This window comes from Syzygium oleosum, unplaced genomic scaffold, assembly GCF_021117445.2.
Source record: "Syzygium oleosum isolate NSW1041296 unplaced genomic scaffold, Sole_v2.1 Sole_v2.54, whole genome shotgun sequence".
NCBI classification, from domain to species: domain Eukaryota; kingdom Viridiplantae; phylum Streptophyta; class Magnoliopsida; order Myrtales; family Myrtaceae; genus Syzygium; species Syzygium oleosum.
In genome coordinates, this window is record NW_026607538.1 from 855,875 (window position 1) to 872,269 (window position 16,395).

At 40.0% G+C, this 16,395-nt stretch overlaps 2 protein-coding genes across 2 annotated transcripts; one reads left to right on the forward strand and one right to left on the reverse strand.

The window, feature by feature from the left end:
* The first annotated feature begins 2,145 nt into the window (after window positions 1-2,145).
* LOC115686390 (myb family transcription factor PHL7-like) lies at window positions 2,146-7,722 on the forward strand. Its single transcript, XM_030611661.2, has 7 exons — window positions 2,146-2,333; window positions 4,364-4,594; window positions 5,724-5,800; window positions 5,898-5,940; window positions 6,061-6,118; window positions 6,462-6,531; window positions 7,008-7,722. Exons 2-7 carry the CDS (start codon window positions 4,375-4,377, stop codon window positions 7,530-7,532), a joined length of 993 nt encoding a protein of 330 aa, XP_030467521.1. The 5' UTR covers window positions 2,146-2,333; window positions 4,364-4,374; the 3' UTR covers window positions 7,533-7,722.
* A 418-nt stretch (window positions 7,723-8,140) lies between these two features.
* LOC115686387 (uncharacterized) lies at window positions 8,141-14,566 on the reverse strand. The gene is made up of 13 exons (XM_030611655.2): window positions 13,906-14,566; window positions 12,962-13,043; window positions 12,740-12,843; window positions 12,310-12,436; window positions 12,065-12,159; window positions 11,789-11,912; window positions 11,156-11,236; window positions 10,393-10,491; window positions 10,133-10,318; window positions 9,633-9,773; window positions 9,508-9,561; window positions 9,042-9,170; window positions 8,141-8,659 (listed from the first exon to the last, which is right to left on the reverse strand). Exons 1-13 carry the CDS (start codon window positions 13,944-13,946, stop codon window positions 8,447-8,449), a joined length of 1,476 nt encoding a protein of 491 aa, XP_030467515.1. The 5' UTR covers window positions 13,947-14,566; the 3' UTR covers window positions 8,141-8,446.
* Between the last annotated feature and the right edge of the window lie 1,829 nt (window positions 14,567-16,395).

Sequence of the window (16,395 nt, forward strand, 5' to 3'; positions counted from 1 at the left end):
GATGCTTGGCCAGCAGATTTAATTTCCTTAAGAGATAGTCCATGTTAGAGGGATCTTCGAATGATGCATATGTGGCTGGTGAAATAACTGTAATCTAAGAGCCTTTGCATTTATAGTCGACATGGAAAATGTAATCATGGTGGAGTTTAAAGAATGTTGCTTGCAAACTTTTCAGGAGGACAAATTTACAGCAATAGCATTGTTTTAAGTTGGCAATTGTGGAGGATGAATCCATTGCCTCCTGCAATGCTAAGTCTGAGAAAGCAATTTACTCCTCTTTACACAGTTGATAGCTCCATCAATCATGCATCACAAGATTGAACTGCATTCTCTCTCTCTCTCTCTCTCTCTCATGAATGAATGAATGAAATTGGGTATGGTTCTTTGTTTGGCCGACTGATAGCAATGCGCTAATCATGGGAGCGAGTTTGGGAGCGAGTTCATCAACGACACACGTCCAAACCTCTTGTATTATGCTTCTCATTAGACTATCCGATATATGTACAGTACCAGTACTCTCTTAATCTCCCATGACCAGGCAGACATCAAGAAATAACCGACGATTAAAAAAAGAGATCGCAAAGTAGGTGTCGACATCAATTCAAACAGCGACAGTGACCCACTTCAAATCTCGGAAAAGCCGACTGCTACAGTCGCAAAAACCAAGTCTCATTCATTCGCCGAAAGTCGCCGGCTCTGCCGCATCGTCCGCTAATTTTTTATCAGTAGCTTCGGGAGTACAGCTAGGATGTTGGTCGGGACAACACAGCATGCTTTCCCCCTCAAGAAGCATGCGAAAACAGTACACCAGAAAGTCCAAAATTGCATTGCTATCAAGGCTAGCGAACAAGAAAGTGATCTTTTTGTTCTGATGGCTGCCGGATTCGCTTCGATGCTCGCCGGAATATGACCCGTAGATTCCCCCGCCAGAGTGGGGCCACAGCTTCTAGCAAGACAAACATTAGTTCTGGTCGTCCATGTTGTCTCCATCCTTCCCCTGCAAGCATGTACTTGGTCAAATATTTCTTGTCTCCAGGGACAAATTCCTTCATGAATTAGCGTCATTCTTTTCGGAGCTGCCTATGCTCGCTGTTCATATTTTTGCTTTGGGGATTACACATGTAGTCATGCTTGCTTTTGGCTGTGTCTTAACACTGCCGCCGTGTGGTCGGACACGGTCGATTCTCGCGAGTATGTCGAGTTTACCTCGAGTTGCAGACGAGTTATTCTATGTCGAGACCGGAAGATTCATGCGTAAACATTTCCCCAAAGAAATCGATTTGAGTGAGAATTGAATACATAATGCAATGCTTCTTAAGCTACTAGATCACGTCATTTTACCAATTTCGTTATAATAATTGCACATAATGTTTCTTACCTTATGATTTTCGAAATTTTGTCCTCGCCTAAATTTTGTCGTAGTGGTTTATAGTTATGATTCATGAAATTATTATCCTTTAAAAGTGTTAATTTATATACAAGTGCGGGTGAAAAATGTTTTGATATCTTAGATTCCATTGATCATACTTGAGTTGCAAAGCTTGAATGTTATATCGCCATTCATGTTGAGTTCAGAAATGAGGAGCAAAATATGGAAGAAAAGTATCCTCTAAACACGCTATTCCTAAATAAAATCATGCATATGTAAATAAAAAGAAATTAGCCTCTGGGGACCTCACGCTCCAAATTATGAAAACAGCCGCTTTACCCGTTTATTTATATCTATTGTCCATATTACTGTCTATTTTGTTTTACAAAAACGCCGCGCGATTCTTTCTTCTAATTTCCTAATCGAGCTAGAATCCCTGATACATGTCATCGCTCTATTCGATGAGGTCGATCCGGATTTTTATTAGCTCCTTCGAGCCATCTATTTTGGTAAGTGGGCATCCGATTTGACTTTTAACTTTAAATCTTAAACATTGGAAGTGTTATATTCTTAATTTGAAACACAAAAATCTTTAAATAAATATATATACACACAAATGCCCCCATTTGAAGATACCCTAAAAATTTTTGCCGTCAAAAATTAAAAAAATTTACATTTTTTTTTTCCTGAAAAATCGTGAAATGAGATTTCGATAGAATTAGAGGTGACGAATGAAATGAAAGCGACAAGAGGACACAAAAGTCCCTGGAATCCGAGAACCAGACATAGAAATAGAGAGAGAGAGAGAGAGAGAGAGGTTCTTGCAGGCTTCCATGCCCGAACACAACAAGTTAAAAGACAAAGTTCCCCAAAAAAGGAAGTTCGCGAGCTTCAACCAAGTCCATCTCCTTCGTCTCTCTCCGGTGTTCCCCGGGAAACTCTCCCATCGATCTGACACACCCAGGTACGTAATCATTCTTGCTGGCACGCACGGAGCCGTGTGTTTCCCTTTTGTTGTTGTTGTTGTTGTTGTTGCCAAATTGGGTCGATCACGGTTTCCCACGAACAAGTTTGTGTTTTGAGGTGGTGAATTGAGTGTGTCCTGAAGCGTCTGCCTCTATGAATTAGCTGCCTTTTGTGGGTCTTCGCCTTTGTTTAGGCTTGGAGGCGAGGGACTAGAGTAGCCATGGTTGAGATTTGACTGGCTTTATGAATTGATTGTCGGTTATTGTGAGCTTGATCGCGCGCTCCGCGCGGGTTTAATTGTTTCGCGGGAAGAGGGGCAAAAGTCGGTAGCTTTTGCCGATGTTCTGAACACAGTTTGTTGCTTGGTGATTCCAGTATTTGCCACTTTTGGAAACCCAACATGCTACTTTTTGACATAGTTGAGCGGTTAGATTTCGAATGGTATCGCGGTAGGTGTCGGCGAATGTTGTGTGTAAATCTCCGGGAGAAGTGGGTCCTTGATGGAGTGGATTGGGTGAGAATATTTTTGTTTGATTGCAAGATATGGTATATGCAGTAAGAGCATGCTGACGTTATGATGGGAATGGAGATATCAGTGCACTGGCCTGGGAGCCTCCCTTGTACTACTGAATGCCCTTGTGATACGGTCGATATCAGTGTTACCCTCGAGTACTAAATCTATAAAGGGCATATTTTCTTGCTGAAATTTCCAGCAACAGCTGTTTTGTCCTGCCTTAGAGACGTGTCTATTATGGACTGCACCTAGCATGCTAGCGTAAAGAATAGATATACAGAAAATGAACAACACAACGCTGCATGAATACTTCGGGCAGGAGCAATCGGCATCAAGAAACTATACCAACCCTGCCACTCCTAATCCCACGCCACCCATTATGAAACAAATGGGAAGAGAAGAGCGAAAGAAAGACCCTTGTCCTTGCATTTGATGATTGATGTGATGGCTCTCCTAATTTCTTTGCTGCCATGACGACCAAAAAATGGTGAGAGGGAGTCTAAATGTTTTCTCCGTCACCTATGAGTGTAAAGGTCGTGACTTTATTCACTTACACTCGCCAACACTAGGAAGGTCTTATTAGTATCTGCTGTAACCGCCATGTACCTCCCAGGAAGGGAAATTTTCTAGATCTGTTTTGGTAGTGCGTGGGCAGTGAAAAGATTATAGCTGTCTCATTAAGTCGTACCAACTGTTTGATGTGTTGAAGTTTCTCAACATCTGTATATATTGGGAGGTTGATATATGGTTTCTTCTGTTCAATCCAAAAAAAGCTAACACTTCATTTCATGCACAATTTCATAGTGAAAAGGACAAATTTTGGGTGTCTTCCAATGTTACTTAGATCATGGTATGTTACTGGTCATGGTCATCAGGGATGGGGTGTGTTGCCTGTCAAGAAAGCGATGCGTAAGGGGTAGTCTCTATCATCGATTAATTTGGATCATGGTATGCTGTGAAGAATTGGTTGAGATTATTTTCTAATATGGGAAAGTCACAGTTTAGTTATATTTGCTTTCTAATGAGAAGTAAGATGCAACATCGACTTTTATTGATCCATTAAAGTAAAGCACTTCTTGTATAATTTAGTTTCTATGAATCCAAAAGCATGAATTTGTTTAAAGAATGAACAATATCATCTTCTAGAATGAGCTGGCACCATTAGTTTTATTTTGGTATCTTTCAATTAAGTGAGTTTTTGGTGGGGTGCCCCTCGGATTGCCAATTTGACCATTTGAAACAAAGCGTGCCCAAATTTGGAATGTCGTTCCGTGATTGTACCTTGCAAGGAGGTGTCGCAATCCTGGTAACCATGGTTTACTCATGGTGGCGAGATTGCTAATTCAAGGAAAAGGAGAAGAGAAAGGACATTTTCAGCTACAAATTTTCATAACTACTTTTGTCTAGTTATTACCAACTACCGTGCAGCTGTACTATAACACTTAAAAGTGCATTATGTGGATACCATTTTCGGTTTCAAGGTTATCTTTGACAAACTTGTCCTCTTGGTACAGGTAAAGGGTAAATGTATCAACCGAGAAGTGTCCCTAGCTCAAGTCTAGTCGGCAGCGACTCTTTTACTGATGGCCAGCAGTTAGATTGCGGGGCCAGTGAAATAGTGCCTTTCAATGGAGGAAATAGTCTCAGCAACAACCCTAATCTCGCATCAAAACACCGGCTTCGTTGGACTCATGAGCTTCATGAACGTTTTGTTGATGCTGTGGCACAACTCGGGGGTCCTGACAGTGAGTTGCCTCATTCTTTTTGTTGCAAAGCTTCTTTTTAATACTTATGTGTATTACCTCTTTGTGTAAGCATAAAAATTTATTTTCTTTCAGAATCTTCTTTAACCAAAAATTTTCACCGCGTGGAAAATAGTTTGCTCCATATAGTTAACTGTTCAGTTTTTTAATGTTCGTTCAATGCTGACATTATTTTTTGGACCAACCTCTAATGCGTAGAATGAGATAGGACTTGAAAGCACACGTATGCATGGCCTTTTTCAGATGGGTTGAAACATGATATGAAAGCCACCTAAGCGATAGGCGGGCATGTCAGGGCTGGTCAGCCACTGGCTCAGACTCAAGTCACTCCAAAAAAATGGAATACTATGCTAATTGCATTGATTTTACTCGATGTTTATAGAGCATTAATCATTAAGCATTAATTCTTGATCGGCACCGTGGAAAGAATTACATACCATGCAACTGCATACTTTGCCTTTCCGTTCCTTTGATGCGCAAAATTTTCTTGGGCTCTATTAAGAGTCTTATGATGCAGTATTGTTCTTGAGGATATACCAGCAATGTGATTTAAATGCAGTGAACATGCGATAGTCAGTATACAGGGATTGAGGTTACAAGTGTTACAATGTGATTTTCTTGGGCTCTCCATGCATGTTAAGCGCATAACCATGTTGTGAGGTCTACCACATATTTATCATTCTTCAAATGAAAATCGATTGTTTTTTTCACATGTTTTTGTCATGCTATGTCATACTGAGAAATTCAGTGGACACCTCATAAATCTCTCAAATACGTTGCTGTGCTGAATGCTCTTACTTCATTCTATTCCCTCCAAGGAGACACTCCATTATTTTATAAGTTTTGTCCCCGTAACCGCTAATTAATTTAAATTTAATTAACTAGTGGTGGGGTGTCAATGAGGAGTTACGGCAGCAATACCCATGGATTGCCTACTGTTCTATCTATAATCTAGAAATTTTTAGTCCTTGAAAACTGCTATTTAGTGGATGTTACAGTTTACGAGAGCTAGTGACAGTGTTTTTCCTTTTTAGACAGACTTTGTGTTGTTGGGTATCTCATATAATCCAATGGGTTATTGATTGAGAAGTTTCTGTTTGTTTCCTTACAGGGGCCACTCCTAAAGGCGTGCTTAGAGTGATGGGTGTTCAAGGTTTAACAATATACCATGTCAAAAGTCACTTGCAGGTTTGTATAACTTTATTTTTCCTGTTGATGCTGGTCTTTGTATGGACTGTCATTTCCTCTTGCTTACATCGCTTGGTCCCTTTTTCCCAAAATACAGAAGTATCGACTTGCAAAATATCTACCGGACTCTTCTTCTGATGGTAGGTGGTTTTCATACTCATCTTTTCATGTACATGAAATAGTAATTGCGTTTATTTGAAAATAAAACCGGAGGAGAAGATACTAATTGGCTTTTATGTTTCCTTAATTTCTGTTCGAAGGAAACAATGTTGAGAAGAAAGATTCAGCAGATATTGCTTCAAATACAGATGGTTCATCGTAAGTAGAATATGCCTAATCTGTTAGTTACGACTTAAGTAGATGTTATTTATGAGAATGCAGACGCGCGCAGTCATCTGTGAGACTTCCTTTGTTTTCTCTCTCTCTCTCAGAATATTCAATTTTCTCTGACCTACCAAAAAATTCATTCTTCTCTGAGTTTGAAGTCACGGTTATGTAATCTTCCTTTCTAATCGGCTCTTAGTGTGTCCTCCTTGTAAGAAATTCATAGTAATGGATGAGACGAACTTTTAGTGCCACATGTTCCTCAAGTTTCATGGTTTTTTTATTTGAGGTCTCTGTTATAACGAAACTGATGAAAGTTCTATATTCCCATTTACAGTGGAATGCAAATAACAGAAGCTCTCAAACTTCAGATGGAGGTGCAAAAGAGACTGCATGAGCAATTAGAGGCACGTTTTCTCTTCATTCTGAATAGCTAATATTGTATGCAAGTAATGATTTTCGTTTGGCTAAGTCTTGTATGTTCTCGTGCATTCAATGAAGAACTTTGCATTAAATGGCGTGCAACTATTGTGACAGTCCTTAGTTAAGTAGATTCTTCCTTGAGGAAGTCCTGACTATTATGGCTGAAAGCTTTTATCAAAGATTCACATGATGAAAGAAAGGCAACTTAGTGGATTGGGGAAAGGTTAAGGTTAAGGTTTTCTAATAGCAATGCAACCCTGTGAGACTTTGGACTATGCTCTCTGCATTTGGGTATAGTACTGGTATCTTTCTTGGAAAGCATGAATCAACTCTGATTAGCAAGTTCCAGAGACAACCATAGAAAGATTCAGATGAGACCCTAATACTCCTGAATCTATGAGCCATATGCAGTATAGCTGGCCAATTTCTTGCCAGTTAATTTCTGTGCTCGGATTAACAGGTTCAAAGACAGCTACAGTTACGGATAGAAGCGCAGGGGAAGTACTTGAAGAAGATCATTGAAGAGCAGCAACGCCTCAGTGGGGTTCTTGCAGATGGTTCTGGCTTGAGTGATGATTGCCTGGAATCTGATAAGAAGACTGACCCAGCAACTCCTGCTCCAACTTCTGAGTGCCCGCTTCAGGAGAAGGCCTCCAAGGACCATGCCCCAGGAAAGAGCCTCTCAATTGATGAATCGTTGTCTCCTCATCATGAGCCACAGACCCCTGATTCTGGGTGCCACGTGCGATCTATTGCCGAGAGCCCTGAAAGAGAGAAGCCAGCGAAGAAGCAAAGGCTAACAAAAGAAGTGGCATATGCCACAGAAGAAATGTTTCCCCCACATCCGATACTTGACTCAGGCTTGAACTCCTCCTACCAGCAATCGCATCCAGCTTTCCTGACTAGGGAACAGTTTGATCCCTCACTGGGGATTTCGATTGCAACTGGTGATCAACTGAGGAAAGTCTCCAGTGGTAGTCTATAATTTTTTTGATGCATGGAATATGCCATCTTTAGACCTTTTCTTTCAGCCTTGTATGTGTAATTTATAGAGAGGAAGTCTTTGAACTTAGTTGAAATAACAAGTTTAGAAGCTTGTCTTGTCTGACTAAATTCTGGAAGGTCTGTCTTAATGACTGTTTTGGCAATGAATGACTTCAGTTTACATTATCGAAGACACTTTCTTTTAACACTTTCATTGTTCCGACTCAACTCGATTATTCTACACAGAAGATAATGCTTCAAGTTGTGAGATTTCTCATGTGAGGGTAGACGAGGGAACTATCCATTCGTCTGGCAGCGCAACAATTGCTTCTCCTGCAAGTTCATGATGTATGACCATGCACTTTAATCTATGGCAAATGTAACATTTTCAGTTTCGCAGTGGCCAATGCCATGCCGAACACACCTTAAATCCATCTCAAATGTCAGGACTTCAACTTGATTCGAACATTGGAATAACAACAGGAACATTTCCAAAAGCCTTTAGCATTATTCTATTGGGGAGCACAAAATAGTATTACCAGTCTCTGTTTCCGCTGAAAGGCTCAACTTGCACTCAACAGAGTGATGAATTTGGTCAACACCAGAGTCTTGAGCATATCACAGTTAAATCCATTTTCATCAGACACAATGTTTGGTCGGTATAAATTTACCGCACTGTTTACATATGCATGTGCCAAATGAGTGGGAGAAAGGGAGAGAATGGCGATAATGGACCTCATTCATGATGCTCTAAGTTGAAATGGCTGCTAGAAATTAATGCACACCTACTCACTGAGGAACAAGGAAAAGGGACAAAAGCTAGAGTTTGAAAACCTGCAGATACAAAATTAAGGAAAGAAAACAATTACATTACAAACAACAACAGTCCAAATAATCTTTACAGCATGGAGGGTGTCATGATGATCGGTGTCTATGATGGTTGACTCCTCTTAAAATGCAAAGGCGCAATCGCTGGCTTAAGGCTTCAAGTTTCTCAAATTTCTCACGCTTAGGCTTTTTTGGAGCTGGCTCCACCTTCTTTTTCTTCTTTTTCTTTTCGTCTTTTGGGGTCTCTGGGGATCTTCGTTGCGAGCTTCTAAGTGGGGTTGCAAGAGCATTCAGAGTCATCTAAAAATAAAACAAGAAATTGCCTTAGATTTGTCGCACAAGCAAAGGACAGAGATGATGGTGAAGTTGAGTAATAAAATGTGGAACATTTTTAGACTTGATCTTATACTAAACTCCAGGAGCAAGGTATGATCCAGCATATAACTGTTCATGGTCCATTGACACGGCTACATTTGGCTTCTAATGCCCATTTTGGCTCTAAAGAGACGAAATTTATTTAAGGTCCCAAGGAGATGAGCTGGTCATTATTCATCAACAAGGTCAGGGAGCGAATTTATCTGTTTTTGTCGCCCAGACATGAATAAATCCAGCAAAACAAGCTGAAATTGAGGTTGCTTTCTGACCAACCACCCGAGAGAGAGAGAGAGAGAGAGAGAGAGACCTGGTGCCTGTCATTAGCGCATGCAGAAGGTTCATCGTCGCTGCCTCCTAGAGATGAGCATCTTCCCCAGCTCTCTCTGTTTGAACTTGTGAATGAACAACATTCTTCATTCTGGCCATTTTCCTTGTCCTGCAAACAGTTCAAAGAAGTCCACCAAATTACGAAAAAAGAATATACCACCATTGCAGGGTCCCGCAGTATCCGTTAAATACAAGGGTATATCTTGTGCAAAACAAGGATGCTACCAGTCAAAATGATGAAACATAAAAAAAAGAAGCCTTTCGAAAGTTCGAAACATGGGGCAGCAGGTAACAAGATGGGCTGTTGTATTACAACTTCTTGCATGTAAAATCACCTATAACAGGTAACAATGAGGCGCCCCATAGTCCCTTGTCTATTAACTTAACGAAAGAGCAAATTTGTCCCTTGTGTTTTTAATTAAATTCAGAGTACTTGAATTGAAGACCTGCACATGGGATGGCTCGTCACTCACAAATGCATTGCCTTGACAAGTGGAATCCTGCAATATGATACAAACAGATGTCAAACCACAATTTAAAGGACTAAGCTACACCCAGGTAAGGTGGATACCTCAACCACGTTAACTGTTGAAATTTCGGAAAGAAGCTCGTCAACAGATCTTGTGGCCGAATTGCTAGGAAGAACTGATGATGAACTCGCAGAATCAGTACCCATGGAACGAAGACCAGCGATGATGTCGTATAAAAGATTCTAAACAAAGCAGGATACAACATAGCATCAGCAACTTACAGCTAGATTTGAATAGCAATCTTTGTAAGGTCATTACTGCATCAGGCAGGATAAATCTTACAAATTTTGAAAGCACCAAAGATCTCATGAGGCATAAAAGAACATAAAATGAGATCTTCACTCAACTACTTTCGTTTGGCTAGCAAGCTGAACAAAACTTAGAAACAAAGTCAATAATGTCAATTTTCTTAGGTTGCCTTTTCGTGTTACACAATCATACACCCCTGATCCAAAATCCTACAAAGGCCAAAAGCTTAAGCCTATAAACTAGATAAAGCACTAGAGCATCCTCAAAAGGAAAAATTCCATCCAAACATTACCTCGTCCATGCCTGTGCTGAGCCTCAGGTTCCCCAAGTCATAATACTTCTCTGCTTTATTTGTATAGGCAGCGGAAACTTGAGGAGGATGAAGTACATTGTAGAAGAAAATGGAAACTGAATCATAATAAAACTGTGGCCGAGAAGAGTTGTGATCACCGTCAAACTTTATGATGTTTTTGTCTCCCTGGTAGAATAGGAAATGCGTTCAATACGCATAAGCAAGAACACAGAGGCAGAAGTTTCAGGACTGCATCATACCGCATAGGATTTGAAAATGAGGTCAGAGTGGTGGCATTGGATGAATTTGTCCTCACTAGCGTGTCCAAATAAAGCAGGTATGAATGTTTTAGGTGCAACCTGTACATTTTAAAGAACATGTGCATATTAAAAGCAGAACAACAATGACAAATTGCTTAGAGAAAGAGCATATTCGTGGTTCTGCAGTGCGTAACCTTAAGAATTGTCAAATGACAATTGACTAACAAGAACAAGAATGAAAAGTATTGATAATTTTATGATAGCTAACCAATGATGGCAAATTTAAATATGTTAAAAAAAGCCTATTTAGGAATTGTCAAATGACAACATATGAACGTGAGGAATTGTCAAATAACTCATTATGGGTGTCCTCTTGTAAAAGATAAGCGAGACAGCTATATTAGTTTACATTGTACGAGCGGATAGTAATTAGTTAATTCAGTTTGAACCAGGACAAAGACCTCATCGGGAAATCAGTTCCATGACATAGGACAGGCGGAGGACAAATGTATCAACAAAAATGGTAGACCAACCAGAAAAATTGATTTGTTGTCTCTGCCCTCACTTACACGTTTTGTTAGTGAAGTCAATGTCCTAGAATGAGGTTTATAAAACAATAACAATCCCCCAAGCCCTAATGCAGTGTGTTGACGCTGCCAAAGTTATGAGGGACTTTCTTTTCTAATGAAAAATTAGACCGTGATGTCACCAACTTAATAGATCAAGAAATGGATTGCAAAAGCAGAAACCACATATGACGAACCTGCAAACAATTAAGATCCATGATATCAAACTTGGCCCTCTTTTGGATCACCCTCCTCATATACTGAAGTGCCATCTTCACCTAATGAAAGAACAATCCCGACAAAGAATAAGAAAATGAGGATTCAAATAACTAAACCACAACCAAATACCTTTTAGGTTTTTTTTTAACCCAATTGGGCAAGAATATTTATCAAAGCACACAAATTGTCAGTTAAAGACAATACCCCTTCATGAGTTCTATAAATTCAAATTAAAGTAGATTTGGTACACAGTGAATATTCTATTTGTGAATAGTAATTTTGTAAACCTTAGGGTCACTTCCTTTTTGTTACTCATGTCAACTTGATAGTAAAAGTTCAAATTTTGCTTTGAAATGCTATTAGTAGGGTATGAACTTGGCATGATGCCCAGGTTGCTTGAATCAAAAGTATACATCTGACTCCTTTTTGACTACTAAAGTTTTATTTCGGCGAGACAATGTTATGGTATTGTGTAATTGCAGAATTCCATTAACCATGCATATCATGTTATAGAATGTTTATGCAGAACCAAATATATTGCATATGCAACTGTCGTTCTGTTTTCTTGTAGTTGCATTAGTATCTTGATAGTTTTGGAGGATGACACATACTGTAAATTTAGGAACACGAATTTTGTACACATCTGCAAGCTCCAACATGAGATCAAACAGATTTGAGAAGGCACTATCCAACACCATTCCAGCAATTGAGGGGTCTTCTGCTCCATAAAGGATGCTGCATCAAGTTCCAGAAAGAGGAAGTTCATGACTGTGTTCTCATTCTACCAAATACGCAGAGCAAATAACTCTTTATTAAACACAATAAAAAAAAAAAGAACAGAAAAAACCGCTGATCAGATAAGGCGTCAACAGAGCAAAAACATGTACCTAGTTACTGCTCCCATGGACCGTCCCCAAAGACCTATTCTTGATATTTGCTTGTTGCTTCTTAAATGTGATACCACAACCTGAAGGTCATTTTTCTGGCACAAAGGAGAAGAGAGACTTAAAGCTTAAACATGCATAAAGTTCCTGCCTTTACTTTTAGAAAATGTCTTCCTTGTTAAGCCAAATATAGATACTTCATTTATGTTTTCTTGGTGAATATATCTTGTGAGACCATGTATACATACCTCGTGCCAACCCAGGCTGACAAATTCACCATCAGACAAGCCAGATCCGGAAAAATCAAGAGTGAAAACGGTGATATTTGATGGAAGCAGAATAACAACAGCTTCATTTGCATCTGCCCTACATCCACTGCAATATTTACTAGAGTAAGACATGAGATATTACATGCTATTTCTAAAACAGCTCATATGGATTTCCAACTATTCCAAACAGCCATCAAGGTTATTTCTTTGGAAAAAGAATGAATCTTTACCTCCCTTAATGATTCCAACTAAAAAAAAGCCATGGGACAGGAGACGAGCCAATTTAAAAGTAAGCGAAAAAAGGGTGTATGCACAAGACATCTATAGAAGTCCTCCACAACTCGAGAGGCAAACTAAATACTCATGGTTTCCTTGGGATAAAGACTTCAACTTTTATGACATTTTCTACCTGTTCCCATGGCAGTAAATAACACAAGGAAGAGGAGTGTCCTCCGGAAAAGGTGTAGGAACATAATGACTACACTTCAGAGTATGGCCTCTTTTGTTGGTAAGCTGAAACGGAAGCATCATGATGTAAAAGATCAGAAACCACCGGGAAAAATGTACATTCAATTGTATAGAAAGCGAAAGAAATAATTATTAATTTGTTGGTATTGCTGTCCATACTTGCCTCCAAATCTTGTCTTTTGTATGACCTTCCTGCTAGAGTAAAATCTTTTTCCCACAAGTATTGGTCAGGGTTGTATTCTGCCCTGTATATAGAGCAGTATGTCAGGTAACAGAGAGAGCATATTAACCGTCAAGATGTTTTTCAAATTAACAAAGAACGTGTGCACACAAGCTATTGATTCTAACAGGAAAACGGCCATAAGAGCTTTATCTATTGAGACAAACCCAAAAGATGCTTCTCTATTCAACTTGTAGACAAGAATAGATGGAAACCGTAATGAGTTTCTTAGACCACGGACTGCAAAATTTTGATGAGAGTGGTTCCATGAGGAGTAACCCAGTGAAATACAATGTAAAGATAAATCTAGAGCAAAATGAAACGATCTAGGATTAATTCAAGAATATACTTGGAGAGGGGAAAAAACAGGCGGACGTCCTCATTTTACTTCATGTACTGGTCAATAAGCGAAGTAATCAGCATCAAAACTAAGCAAGGTCCTGCTTCACCAAAATCCAATAATCAAAAGAAAGGCAATGGCTATGACAAGCTATTTCGAAACCACGATAGCCTTTAAGCCCTAGAGAGAAAATTTATGTGATCCTCTTCCAGAAAGATCAAATGTTCCTTTCTCCTATTGCCAAAAAAAAAATGTTCTTTTTTCCTGTTTGATCTCCTTTTCTCTTAACTCAACCCCATTTTACAACAAGGAAAGTCAATGGGGATAGACTTCAAACTACAGTTGCCATACTGTAACAGTGGTCAATACAAATGAATCATGTCTCCGCCACTTGGAAACATTTGACAAAGCTAAAGAACATCCAATGGGAAGTTAAACCCATAGTTCCATTTGCATCGACAAAACTAAGCTACAAGCTACTAGAGCCCCCGAAGTAATGATGAGATTGACAGAAATGATGGCAGAGACAACAAGAATGACAAAGTACCTGGGAGGCCGAATCACGAAATTGATGAACTGATCGATCATGATGCCGTTTCCTCTTCAACTCCCCTTCTAATAAACCCCCTCTCTCTTCCACGAATTCAAAACTCCGACAACAACAACACTCCCACCACCACCAACAAGAAACAAAAACGCCTCCCTCCTCCTTCAGCCCCGCCACCAACTACACCTCCCGACGACGAAAAGCCACGCGCGAGGTCAAACCCTCGAGAAAGACGCCGGACCCAAATCAAGAACCACCCATCACCCCAACCACACCCCCATTCCCAGATCTCAAAAAACAAACGACACCCAACGGAAAGCAGCTCGGAACCCTACACCCGCCACGAACCCGGCAACGTTCCTCGCCGCATTGCGCCCCCACGCACCCTCAAGAACCCGCCGGACCCAACGAGCTACCGCCGGACAACCCAAGAACCGATCATTCCCCCGCGATTCGCCGGCGAGAATCAGCTCGGCCCGAGAGAAGAAACCACACCACACCCACCTCGATTTTCCCCCGACCTTCCACTGGGTCTCGCCTCAAAATGCGAATCGCCTCCTCCTCCTTCCTACCCCTCCTCCCACAATCTCAAGCGCATCAAGAACCTGCACGACCAACGAGAATTCGAAGAAGACAAGAGAAGCCGAGGACAGAAAAGCGAGCTACGACCTTTGTGTTTGTCGTTGTTGCTGTTGTTTTTCGTTTTTAAACTCTCGTTTGCTAATTCCGTATATCGTCTGTAAAAAAAAACTTTTTCCTTTTATTAGAAAAATCCACTTTAATTTCCAATTTTTTCTTCTTTTCTTTTTGTGTCCGTTTATTTTTAATTTAAAATAGCTTTTGTCCTTTTACGTTCGTCCTTTCTATCGATAGAGGGCGTCTTTGCAATCATGGTCATGGGTATATTATTTACACACAAAAAGAAGGATTAATATCTCAAAAATTTTCTAAGTCGATGCGTTCGTAGCACCGTTTATTTTCGCTGATGTTTGTATCCTAGAAAATCCCCAAGCTAATACGCTCGCGATACATCTATCTCGAATTAATTTGCTCTGCACAAAAAAATTTCATTTGGATGCACCATTGACCAATCTACCAAAACCTTCGCGCGAAATAAGGGCCAGATTAGGGATTTTGGAAGCATGAGGGAGATCCCGGGGAAAACTTAGCAGATTCCCTAATCTCGATTCATTTTCTTCAACACATGGCTTCTCAAATCGACGTTGTTTAGGATATCTAATGATGCTGAATTTTCTACGGTGAATTCACGTCGCGCGCCGATCATTTGAATTGTCTGCCACATGTGATATTCGACGGAAGCCGATGGAGGTTATATTTGTCCCGGGTATATCGATTTGAGATTTTTTTTTTGTGTCACGAAAATTAATTCAGGATAAACGTGATGCAGACGCAATTATTGCGAAATGACCGGCCTTACGAAGAAAGAAGTCGAGCAAAAGTAGATCTTTAAATTCTTTGCGTACCAAAACCGTCTTTATAAAATTTAAAGGAAAGCCAATTATTTTCGGATTCATCGATTGGAACTAAAATAATGCACGCCATCTAATTTCGCTGTTAAAAAAAAAGGAGGAGGCTTTTAAAATTTTCTTGGATATATCCAACTTATAAGAATTTAAATATCGACAAAAAAAATGTAAGATATTTCCAGGTAAAAGAAAATGAACAGAAAAAAAAATGCCGTGGTTTGCGAAATTCAAGAATAGAAAAGAGGGAAACAATTTTCAACTCAAGACGCAAATCGAACGAACCGCATCCGCATGTATGGCAAAACTGCTTCTCCCCCAAATGAAGGGGACCGCGCACCGCATCACATCACGCGACATCGGCCGGTCGAAAAGACACTCTTGCCCTCGCCCTGCGCCCCGGAATTTACAAGTCGGTTGAGGGGGGCCCAGATTCAATGCGGGGCGGGGCCCACGGGGGCGACGGGGGGACGGGTACGATGGGGCAATATCGTTTTCGAAGGAGAAGGGCTCCGCCGCTCGTCTGACGTGCTCGCCCGGGCATACATTTCTCGTTTTTCATTTTTTATTTTTTTTTTCAATACTTTTCATTTGGGATAATGACACAAACAGTCCCTGAACTTTGGCTTAATGTGCAATTTGGTTCATGAACTTTAACCCAATATTCAATGTGATCCCTGAACTTTAACCCAATATTCAATGTGGTCCCTGAACTTTCAATTTTTCAACTTGATCCCTGAACTTTTAGTAAATATTCAATTTAGTACCTAAAATATATGAAAATATATAATATAGTCCCTGAACTTGAATTAATGGAAGGACTACATTGAACATTTTTATAAAGTTCAGGGACTATATTGAACATGTACCAAAAGTTCAGGGACCACATTGAACAAATTGAAAGTTCAGGGACCATATTGAACATTGGGTTAAAGTTCAAGGACTATATTGAACAAATTAAAAGTTCATGGACCAAATTGCACATCGAATCAAAGATCAGGGACTG

Bases quoted from the DNA above. Each gene is read 5' to 3' on its own strand.
- LOC115686390 (XM_030611661.2), top strand. From the start codon at position 4,375: ATGTATCAACCGAGAAGTGTCCCTAGCTCAAGTCTAGTCGGCAGCGAC. The intron at 6,119-6,461 runs GTAAGTAGAATA...TCCCATTTACAG, and splicing joins TCAAATACAGATGGTTCATC to TGGAATGCAAATAACAGAAG. The intron at 6,532-7,007 runs GCACGTTTTCTC...TCGGATTAACAG, and splicing joins GACTGCATGAGCAATTAGAG to GTTCAAAGACAGCTACAGTT.
- LOC115686387 (XM_030611655.2), bottom strand. From the start codon at position 13,946: ATGATCGATCAGTTCATCAATTTCGTGATTCGGCCTCCCAG. The intron at 12,437-12,739 runs GTAGAAAATGTC...TAAATATTGCAG, and splicing joins ATTTACTGCCATGGGAACAG to TGGATGTAGGGCAGATGCAA. The intron at 8,660-9,041 runs GTCTCTCTCTCT...TTTTATTTTTAG, and splicing joins GCGCTAATGACAGGCACCAG to ATGACTCTGAATGCTCTTGC.